This window comes from Pseudorasbora parva, chromosome 9 (genome assembly GCF_024679245.1).
Source record: "Pseudorasbora parva isolate DD20220531a chromosome 9, ASM2467924v1, whole genome shotgun sequence".
Lineage (NCBI taxonomy): Eukaryota > Metazoa > Chordata > Actinopteri > Cypriniformes > Gobionidae > Pseudorasbora > Pseudorasbora parva.
Window position 1 is genome coordinate 7,549,507 of NC_090180.1, and position 11,660 is coordinate 7,561,166.

Sequence of the window (11,660 nt, forward strand, 5' to 3'; positions counted from 1 at the left end):
GAAATGTAATATAATAAAAATGTTTATATAATTACATTTTTATATAATTAATACTTAATATTTCTAGGTTATTGGCCATAACATGAAAATATTTATTAGCTTATCCGTATCAGCCAGAATTGTATATCAGTGTAATAAATATGACATTTTGTCTGTTTTTGTTTGTTAGGTAAAAGAGCTTGGGTCTCTGGGCTTTAATGATGCAACCCGCTGTGAAGAAGCCCTGAGGCAGAGTGGAGGGGATGTGAGGGGGGCTCTTGTCTTGCTGCAGCGCCCTTTACTAGAGCCATTCCATCAGCGCATGTGGAGCGACGAACCAGAGCCCCCCATTGACATCAACCATCCGGATAAACAGGTGACTGGCCTTTTACCATAATGCAGCTTCAATGAGACACTGCTTTGCCTTCTCACCACTACATGTGCCAAATATCCTTGTCTGTATCATATTTTTTTATCTTTCATTAATTGCAATGCTGGCTGCTGAAGATATTCAAGGTAGTCAGTAGTATATTGAATGCTGTTATCAATTATTACTAAAGTTACTTACTCTCTGTGTGTTAAGCATGTTTGCCGTAGGCTGCTAGCGGTGTTTGAACTGCCCAGCTGGGGGCGCTGTGAGCTGGTTCTCTCTTTGCTGCGGGACCCTACAGCTACATACACACTGGAGGATGTGGTTCAGGCTGTGCGTGAATCACCTGACCGGGACTTCATTCGCCGAGTGCTGAACAAGGAATGCCCCATCTGCCTATCAGTTTTTCCCCACAGCAAGGTACTTTGCATCTTGCATTTTTTACACCAGAGTGGCCTTATCTTGTTAAAGGGATAGTCTACCCAAAAATGACATTTTTGTCAGGATTTACATTTAAGAACATAAAAGAAGATCTTTTGAAGAAAGTTGGTAACCAACAGTTTTAATTCATATTGACTTCATTGTAATGGTTGTCCATATTATTGAAGTCAGTGGGATACACAATAGTTTTGTTACCAACATTCTTCAAAATATATTTATGCTCTTCAGGAAAAAAGAAAGTCATACAGGGTTGGAATGACATGAGTGTGAGTAAATGATGACTGGTCACCCAGAAATCATCATCAAGTGATCATTTACTTGCCATTGTGTTGTTCCAAAGCTGTAGTATAACTTTATTTCTTCAGTAGAATACAAAAGAAGACATTTGGAAAATGAACAGTTTGGACAGTTTATATGCATGCACCCCAGTTTTACTGGGTCCTTTTCACAAATGAGCTCTCAGTGGAAATGCTGTTACATTTTTGGCAAATGTATGTGTGAAAGCACCTTTCATTGAGTCAGGAGTCTATTTTTTGGTGTATTTTTCTGTCTCAGATGCAGTCGCTGACATCGTGCCAGTGTTCTGTGTGCTGTGGATGTTTCAAGCAGCATTTCACCATAGCGGTGAGGGACAAGCACATCAGAGATATGGTGTGTCCTGTCTGCACAGAGCCTGACATCAATGACCCTGAGCACCTTAACAGCTACTTCTCCACTCTGGACATACAGGTACTGCAAAAGAGCAAAAAATCAGTTCAGCACTGGGACTTGAGTTGGAACACGGTAGCATATAACTGGGCTTCAAGCTACTCACTTGTGTGTGTGTGTGTGTGTGTGTGTGTGTGTGTGTGTGTGTGTGTGTGTGTGTGTGTGTGTGTGTGTGTGTGTGTGTGTGTGTGTGTGTGTGTGTGTGTGTATATGACTGGCCAGCTCAGGGATTGCCTTGAACCAGACGTGTACGATCTCTTCCACAAAAAGCTGACAGAGCAAGCTCTCATCAAGGACCCAAAGTTCCTGTGGTGCAGCCATGTGAGTGACACTGCACTTCTTAACTGTCTCAGAGATAGTACTCAAACAGCTGTTGTCTCGTTCAAGAGCATTTTACAGTGATCTGAAAAGAGGTGCATGATGTGAGGTGTTTTTGTTCTCTTTTATTCGTATCTCGTTTCCCACAGTGCTCATATGGCTTCATCTACGACGGCGATCAACTCAAGGTCACATGTATGCAGTGCAGGAAAAGCTTCTGTGCTCAATGCAAAAAACCGGTACGTGTTTTCAGACAGCAAAAAAAAAGGTTTGCTGTGACCATGCATGAATATAGGAGATGTACGTCAGTGTTGGGGAGTAATTCAAAGTAGCGCCACTATCAAGTTTTGGTGAATTGTTTTGTTGAACAGGACAAATTCATAAAAAGATTCTCTCTGATTGTTTTGTCCCTGTACAGCATTTTAGTTCTTCTTTATTATGGTGGAATTTGTAGTGTAATGCTGCTCTTTATAGCAGTGTAATTAATGTATATTAAGGTGTATTTGGTGTATATTTATGCATAATTTAGTTGGTTTTAATGAACAAATCCTGAAAATAAAACGTAACATATCCTTCTGAATGATGGTATTTGGTGTCTTACTCTTTATCGCTTTCTCCAGTGGGAGGCGCAGCACGTGGGGCTCTCGTGTGAGCAGTTCCAGCTGTGGAAACGAGAGAATGACCCCGAGTACCAGAGGCAGGGTTTGGCCGGATACCTGCGTGACAATGGGATCAGTGAGTCACCTTTTGATTTTGTCTAGAAGCCTAATCCACACCTACTGACAGCTAACACTACTGACCCTGCCCCACTCTGACTACAGAATTAACCTTGCCTGCTAATACAGTCTTTTTGTTTTGTCATGTTTGGTCCATCGGTGAGGGAAAACCAAATCAAATATTAATGTTGTGTATTTCTTACTCACAGACAATTTTATTCACACTTATTCACACTTGTATATAATGTATGTGACCCTGGACCACAAAACCAGTCATAAGGGTACTTGTTTTATTGAGATGTATACTTCACATGAAAGTTGAATAAAAAAAAAGCTTTCCATTGATGTATGGTTTGTTTGGATTGTACAATATTTTGTCGAGATACAACTATTTAAACATCTGTAATCTGAAGAAAAGAAAAAAACGCCTTTAAAGTTGTCCAAATGAAGTCCTTCATGGAACATGATCTTTACGTAATATCCTAATGATTTTTGGCATGAAAGAAAAATCAATACTTTTGACCCATACAATGCATTGTTAGCTATTGCCAAAAAATATACCTGTGGGACTTCTGACTGGTTTTGTGGTCCAGGGTCACATATTATTTCTTCGTCACAGCACCTGTTAGTGGCTGGGATACAATAGGCAGCACGTGAACATTTTGGCCTCAAAGTTGATGTGTTAGGCAGGAGACACAATGCAAGCGGGGTGTGAGCGTGGCGTTTCTGTTGCATGTCAGCCACGAGGCGGCTGCCTGGCGTTTGCACACCAAAGCGTGTCTGACGCAGCACTGCTGCTGCTATTGATGTACAGGGAAGCCCTATAATTCATGTTAAATATAAATATGTTGCCTATTGATACAGCAAAGACAATGTCGATAGCCTATGACCACACACATCTATGGTATTGACGGCAAAATAGGCTATAGAATATTTCGTTCTGTATTGACAGGTTTAATATTTCAAAATTGATAATTATGTTGTTTTTTATTATTACAATTAGACCTATATCTGCATTTATGTTAACCTACAGACTTTCAAACATGAAAATGTCATTTATTTATATGTATTTGTGTCAAAATGTCATATAAACATCTTTTCCTATTCTATTTTGCCTGGAAATGCTTCCAACACGCTCGCATGTCACGCGAAAAATAGGCATCTCTTCTGTTTCAAGCATGCGCACGTTTTCCTTGTGTCACGCAGACAGTATGCAAGTTCTAACCGGTTGGAACATGGGAGCCGAAATAAAAACGGACACGGACACGCAGCCGAGACGCTCATGGCACGCTTGCAGTGTGTTCCCAGCCTTAGAGGCAGGAAAAATGGGCAAGCATAAGGATTTGAGTGAGTTTGACAAGACCCTAATTGTGAAACGACTAGGTCAGATCAGCTCCAAAACTACAGCTCTTGTGGCGTGTTCCCCTTCTGCAGTGGTCAGTATCTATGAAAAGTGGTCCAAGGAAGGAACAGTGGTGAACCGACGACAGGGTCATGGGCGGGCAATGCCCAATGTTGCACATGGGGAGAAAAGGCAAACAGACTAGCTACTGTAGCTCAGGGTAATGCTGGTTCTGAATAAAAAGTGTCAGAATACACAGTGCATCGCAGTTTGTTGCATACGGGACTGCATAGCCGCAGACCAGTCAGGGTGCCCATGCTGTCCATGCCCTTTCCACTGCCGAAAGTGCGAACAGTGGGCATGTGAGCATCAGATCTGGACAACGGCGCAATGGATGAAGGTTGCCTGGTCTGATGAATCACATTTTCTTTTACATCACATAGATGGTCGGGTGCATGTGCGTCACTTACCTGGGGAACACATAGCACCAGGATGGACTATGGGAAGAAGGCAAGCTGACGGAGGCAGTGGTTTGGGCAATGTTCTGCTGGGAAACCTTGGGTCCTGTCATCCATGTGGATGTTACTTTGACATGTACCACCTACCTAAGCATTGTGGCAGACCATGTGCACCCTTTCATGGAAACGCTGCTATGGAACCCTGGTGGCGGTGGCCTCTTTCAGCAGGATAATGTGCCCCTGCCACAAACCAAAAATGGTTCAGGAATGGTTTGAGGAGCACAACAACGAGTTTGAAGTGTTGACTGGGCCTCCAAATTCCCCAGATCAAAATCCAGTCGAGCATCTGTGGGATGTGCTGAACAAACAAGTCTGATCCATGGAGGCCATACCTTGCAACTTACAGGACTTGAAGAATCTGCTGCTAACATATTGGTGCCAAATACCACAGCACACCTTCAAGGGTCTAATGGAGTCCATGCCTCGACGGGTCAGGGTTGTTCTGCCAGCAAAAGGGGGGCCAACATAATAATAGGCCATATTGTTATGCCTGATCGGTGTATATGTTTACAGGGCTTTAACCTCAAGCCTTTTCATGTGCATGTCCTTCAGAAAAAGTAAATCGATCATTCACTTGTTCAAGTAAACCTTTGCTTGTCCAGAAAATGTTTTTTAAAAAATAGTTAGTTGTAAATATTTATTTACAACTTTATATAAAAATGTATTCTGAAGCAATATTCACATCATTGTTCAGTCAGTTTTGACATAATTATGATATTTTAATTAATCGTTAATCGTTAAATATATGAATTAATTTTTTTAAATTTAAAATGAAAGATGAATCATATTAAATAAGAATACCTTAAGGCACTATGGGGCTTTTTCCAATCAAATTAAGTAATTTACACTGAAAAATTACAACTGCCTTAAATAGTGTAATGAGATTGTTTTAAATATTTTTTTGAATTTACAAATAAGAAATTAAATTTTTAAACAGAAAACTCTACCACCAGTAGGTGGTGGCAGGTGACCATCTTAATCTGTGAGTCATTGGGTCGATTAGTGATTCTTTCAGGAGTGAGGCAGTTCTTTATAAACGGGTCATTGACTCAACCATTCAGTAATGATGCATGGCTGACTGTTGCTGTAAGATGTGCTGTGCTACAGACACATTACACACACAATTTTTTTTTCATGTATGTCTGTGTATTTGTCTTTCATCAGTACAGTAAAATGTTTCTGATCCCTTGGATTTACCAGGATTTCTGCATAAATTGTTCCTATTTTGCAGCAGTCAATTTGATTTATAATCATGATAATAGACAAACATGGACTATATGACTATGTCAATACTGTTTTCATGTTTCTATCAAATGCAAAATATAAACATTCACAGTATAGGGTGCAAAAACTGTCACACTGCCCATTCTTTCTGTCATACAATGGTTGTATCTACTATTATCTATTATCTACTATTATGTCTGTCTTGTAGCTTGTCCTAACTGCAGATTCCAGTATGCTCTGGCCAGGGGCGGCTGTATGCATTTCAGTTGTTCCCAGTGCAGGTATCAGTTCTGCAGTGGATGTAACAACCCTTTCCACACAGTGAGTTCCTGTCTCGTCTTGTTGTCCTAGGATTGTTTGTGTCTATTTGTAGCTCTATGTGCATGTTATACGATGCTGTACGTGACTGTGATATTCATATTTGAAGCCACGGTTGGGCTAAAAGTAGCTGCCTTCTCCGAAGCACCGTTTCTTCTCTTCTTTTTATTCATCCTCTTTTTTTCTTACACTCTTGCTCACTCCTTCCCTGGCAGAAGTGTGCAGTGAACCAGTGTACTGTGACAGGTCTGCATGCCCATCACCCCAGAGACTGCCTCTTCTACCTCCGAGACTGGGAGCCTGCCAGGCTTCAGGCCTTACTTCAGGTACACACACACTCTCACCTTACGCAGGCACACACATTTCCTCCTACACATCCACATGCACAGCACTTGTGTGCCAGGGTTGGTTGTGAAATATCACTTCTTATCTCTATCATTTTATTTTGAATGCTTTTTTGAACGTCATTTGTTTCCTCAGAAAAAGGCGGTGAACTATAATACTGACACTGCAACAGGAGCACAGACTGGTATGTCTTTATTCGTATCAAAGCTTTATTCATTTGGTTTTATTCTGATTATGTGATGGCCATATTTCAGTCTGTCTTATCTCCCCCAGAAATTCTGTAATCGGTTTGCCTGTGTCTGTCTGTCCATCTGTCTTAAAATCTAGTTTGCTTCCAATTTCACTCTTTATCTCAACTGCCCAGTGGAACAAAATAGCTTTTGCTGTAATGAAAGCCTAAAAGCTGAACATCATAAAGCAATGCACTGTTTTCCTACTAAAACAGCCATCCAATTACTTCTCAGACCAAGGCTATATTTGTACCATGAAATCGTTTTCAAAAACACACATACACCTACTCCTTACAGCTTTATTTCACACTCTGTACCACTTCTCTTTTCTGAAAATATCTCCCTTGAAAACTGAATCCCCCCCAAATGCATCCTTGCTGTTTTTTTTGTTTGTTTTTCTTGCATCAGGTGTGTGCAGTGTGATCGAGCAGAAAGATGAGGGGCCTCGTCCGACTGATTCACCGTGTGGGGCTCAGACTCAGCCGGGACAGGCGGGACTCTGCGAGTGAGTGACATCAATGTTACCGTGTCTTGCTTGTAGGGAATCAAATAAGTACCTGAGTGCTCAAAAATTACAGCCCAACTGCTTGACCTAACTCATTTTCACAATGATCAGAATTCAGACCTCACTTTTCATTTTGATATTGGTGGCATAATTTTCTGTAGAACCATCAACACTATTCCAATGTGAATTTCAGTCCACATTCAAGATAACTTCTTTCTTTGGATTATATATAGTTCATATTAGTGGTGGCATGGTTTGGTTCGTATCACGGTTTTAGGGTCACGGTTTTCAGCACTGTATGGTTCTTGTTGTTTTTTCTTTTAATTGTTAACACTCCAGAAATTTACTGCAGCATATGATATATACTTTAATTATTCACAATTTAGGATACAGTATTTAAAAAAAAAGTTATATCATGTAGAAGTTGTTTCCTAACTGGCTGTCTCCTGCTTACGCTGTTCAACACATTGGCGTAACATTTTTCATGTAATCAGTCATGTCAATTTTGATCAGAACAATGCACTGTGGCTTTGAGCATGAGCAGCTTTTTGCTCAAGCTCCAAAGACCTGTTTAAATTATTAAAACTAGAAGCTTATCTAAATTTTAATCTTACATGTATCATTTAAACTATACTTATATATAACGTTATATGCATGTGTGTTTGGGACAGAGGGGAACATGGTCACATTTGCAGCAGATATACCCTGCCCATCTTAAATCAAAGCAGGAGATTAATGACAGGTGTCAGAGAAGAACACCGGAAAAGTGACAGAACTGAAGATATTCGTCTGTATTTGCAATACACGAGTCGTGTGCGGCTCCCACTCTCCATACACACTTCTTCTGACCCGTGCCAACAGACTGCTTGCACGTGCAGTATAAAGCCGGCTTACAACTCTGGCACATCCTCCAACTCCGACCAGCCTTCCTTATCTCTCCCACCTGCCATTTCTACACATGACATGACCGGCAGCACTCCACTTTTACTGTCTTTTACTTATTTTACTGTATGTCCACACACATTTTATTTCACGTGAAAATGACACCCACTGTCTGAGGTAACATACGGGCACAAGGCTACATTGTGAATACGTTGAACGTCACAATGCACACGCTCCGACCCGAGACAAGTGAACCGAGCAGTTCAGGTTTTTTTCATGTTACTGTGCTACCCCTAGTTCATATACTCCTCAAACCAAAACTTATTCAGATACCTTCCACATTTTCTCACATTATCACAGTTTCTTCACTATAGTTTAGATAATGGTAATAAAATATGACAAGAACTTAAACTAAGAGTTAAATAAGAGTTAAACTGTGTCAGAACAAATTCATCTTGATAATGTCAGATAACTTTGCTAGAAAGCTATGTAATGGATTACAAGTAGATAGTAGATAATACCAATTTAGGTCAACCAATTACCTATAATAAAAAAATAATAAGAAAAATACTTGATCAAAACAAATAATGGTCAGGTCAAATAATCTGAAAAATTTTGGTCCCAAATTTGTAATGTTACTGGTAGTCCACTGTATGAATAATCTTTGGGTATAATATGTCACAGTTTACTTTATTTTGCTATCCTCACTGTCCTGCACCCACTAGCAGCCATTAATGTATGTGGGGAGCGAAAGATGGTTTGTGTGGTGCACTTTCTTGCCTTGCCACTGTTCGGTGGACGGGTCAGCATGTCCACCCTGACTAGTCTGCGGCTATGCAGTCCCCGTACACAACAAACTGCGATCCACTGTGTATTCTGACACCATTCTATCAGAACCAGCATTACCTTCAATTTGAGCTACAGTAGCTTGTCTGTTTGATCGGACCACACAGGCTAGCCTTCGCTCCCCACGTGCATCAATGAGCCTTGGCCGCCCATAGTCTTGAGTAGTGTTGTAGTACTCAAGACCGTCTTGGTCTCATGAACATTTTTTGAAGGTCTCGGTCTCAACTGCATTTCTCATTGATGTAACTTACTGCTTAAAATGCAATCAATAATGTAATGTGATTTCTTTTGTTACTGTGCCGCCAGGTTCAAAATCAATGCAGTATTGTCTAAAAAATGCCCCAAATGAATATAAATGGCCACAAAATTCTGAGATTTCATTTTTTATATAACAAAGAATATAATTAAGCAATATCACATGAGCAAGAGAGCTGTTTTCATGAATACAAGCGTGACTGCAAATTGTATTGATTTATACAAACATTCAATAAACAAGAAGTTAGTATTAAATGACAAATTTGCTAATTTGGCAACGTTTCATTTTTAAATGAATCGGCTGCCTTGAACAAATCAGTTGAATAAATGATTCAGTGACTGTTAAATAATGTTAATTTTTTAATGTTAAATGAATTTGAACATTATTTATGGAGGTGTAATTGTACCAATTAAGATGCAACGTCTGTGCCATGAATTTTATTGTTAGTGATTTAATATCTTGTGATCTTACTATTGTAATTGTATTTATTCATTAAATATAAGACATTTCTCAGATAGTAAATATGGATCTTTTAGATTAATTTAAGCAGACTAGTCTTCGACTGGTCTTGATCTTGACTCTCTCTTGCCCTGCCTTGGCCTTGTCTTGTTTTCAACCTCACAAAGTCTTGGTCTTGTCTTTTGTCTCAGCACACGCTGGTCTTGGTCTAGACTTGGTCTTTAGGTGGTCTTGACTACAAACACTACTCTTTGTATGTGTATATATATTTATTGAACCAGAAGGGCAAAAATGCTAACTCATTTCTCAGCTTTAGGACTCATACGCTGTAAGAGACAAGTATCAACACATTTTTAAATACAAATATGTAGGAAGATCTAATGTGAACTGAATTTGTAATTGTTTGAATTTAGTCTTAAGTGGGATTGGTGAGACACTGGGATGTGAGACATCAAGATGCAATACAATGGCCAAAGACATCACATGCTGTAAATGGAAAGAAAAATGGTGAAGATAGATAAGTGTACTTGACAAGACAAAATGACACATGCTTCTTACTAATTTGTGTTTCAGGAAACATTATCGAGAGTACCTGGTCAGCCTCATTAATGGACATTCTATTGACCCCGCCCTTCTTTATGCACTTGATGAGCTGATCGTGGCCTGCAGGAGATACCATGTCGACGTCGCACAGGGGGAAGGAGAAGACGAGAGGACATACTTTGCCAGACTGCTTAAGGTGGGCTGACGCTGTCCTTTCTTCAGTCCATAAGCATGACCTCTTTATGGTATAGTTATCAAACTCTCTCTTTACCTCACATCTGCAGAAACTCATGGATGACGTGCCTCTCGGTGACAAGGTCCTTCGCAAGAAGTGAAGACGTTTTACTTTGTTAATTTAACCGGTGCTGACTATTTTACCCACATGCACCTGTAGCTCCTCTTTATGATCTGAGAGGCAGACAGAATTATAAACACAGTGCTTCCCTGTTCTCAATGTGATGTAGTTGCACACATTTGCACAATGCACACACTGGTTTGTTTTCTTTTTCTTTAAGGTTTTGTGATGGATATATCTTCCTTTTTTTACTCATGTTTTGTTTTTAATCACCCTCTAATAGCATTATAGCTTTAATTTGATCATTTAAAAAAAAATGACTAAGGCAAAACACTTTGACTTTATAGTAAAACCATGTATGGTTTCTCTGAATACATATAAACAAGTTTTATATTTCATTAAGTACATTTTAAATTTAAACAGACAAAAATTGTAAAACAACAGTATTTTAAATGATTTTATGAGTGAACTTTTAGTTGAATGTACCTCAAGCTGTTCATTATTAGTTTATTCAATCAAATTAAACCAAAAACAAAATCTGCACATTGATGGGTGTCAAAAGACATACAATCTAAGTAATAATGGCATACTTTTAATTGTGGGTCTATATGTACATATATATATGATTAAACATAATTTATAAAATGTTGAAGTCTTCAAAAAGAGTTGTGTCTCAAAAAGAGAAAAATGATCTATAGTCTTTAATAAGCAAAGCAGTAAAACCACCAGTTATGTTGATGCCATTCAGACATGTTCTTCTTTCTTATTCCATACAACCGTGTCTGGAACGGTTTGTCTGAGATCAGAGCTCTTAAATATTTGCTCATTTTGTATAAGTCTTAAAGCCATTTTTAGTGGGGTTGTAGTCAGGGAAACCACTGATCAGATGCTATTTTTAGTCTGAGGACATTTGTGCAGACAGATATTCCTGAATTTATGAATATAATTTTTGACACGCATGATCATGGAAAAGCACTGGCCATTTTAAGCAGAAATTATAGGCACACGTAATGAGAAAGTCAATGATATTTTTAAGAGGTCGTTATTCTTGGCAATGAGAATTACATGCACTGTAAAGTTTTATGATGCTGATTGGTCACACATGCAGTGATTTAATTCTAACTTTACAGTATTTGTTGCCTTAAATCTGCCATCACTTTAAAAATCTATTTACCTATATAATATATAGTACTCTGTTTTGCTGAGGTTCACCAATGGCGGGTTCTTCAGAAGCGCACTTAACCTCTCAGCTGTGAAATATTGTATTTCCTATCAGGATATACAATATCATACCAGCCACTTTTCTCTCCCTAATGAGGGTGAAGTACAAACTGCTTGCACAAGGTAAGATACAATTGATGGTAA

The 11,660-nt window shown here is 39.2% G+C and overlaps 1 protein-coding gene across 1 annotated transcript in view; it reads left to right on the forward strand.

Annotated features, from left to right (window-relative positions):
• The window catches only part of rnf31 (ring finger protein 31), a 17,843-nt gene extending 6,900 nt beyond the window's left edge, over positions 1-10,943 (forward strand). Inside the window, exons 12-23 of the mRNA XM_067453684.1 lie at positions 170-355; positions 563-769; positions 1,346-1,519; positions 1,721-1,819; positions 1,966-2,055; positions 2,437-2,551; positions 5,825-5,937; positions 6,150-6,260; positions 6,415-6,463; positions 6,918-7,014; positions 10,031-10,196; positions 10,285-10,943. Of these exons, the coding sequence (XP_067309785.1) occupies positions 170-355; positions 563-769; positions 1,346-1,519; positions 1,721-1,819; positions 1,966-2,055; positions 2,437-2,551; positions 5,825-5,937; positions 6,150-6,260; positions 6,415-6,463; positions 6,918-7,014; positions 10,031-10,196; positions 10,285-10,335 (1,458 nt within the window). The 3' untranslated portion in view covers positions 10,336-10,943. The remainder of the gene's footprint in view (positions 1-169; positions 356-562; positions 770-1,345; positions 1,520-1,720; positions 1,820-1,965; positions 2,056-2,436; positions 2,552-5,824; positions 5,938-6,149; positions 6,261-6,414; positions 6,464-6,917; positions 7,015-10,030; positions 10,197-10,284) is intronic.
• Positions 10,944-11,660: the final 717 nt, after the last annotated feature.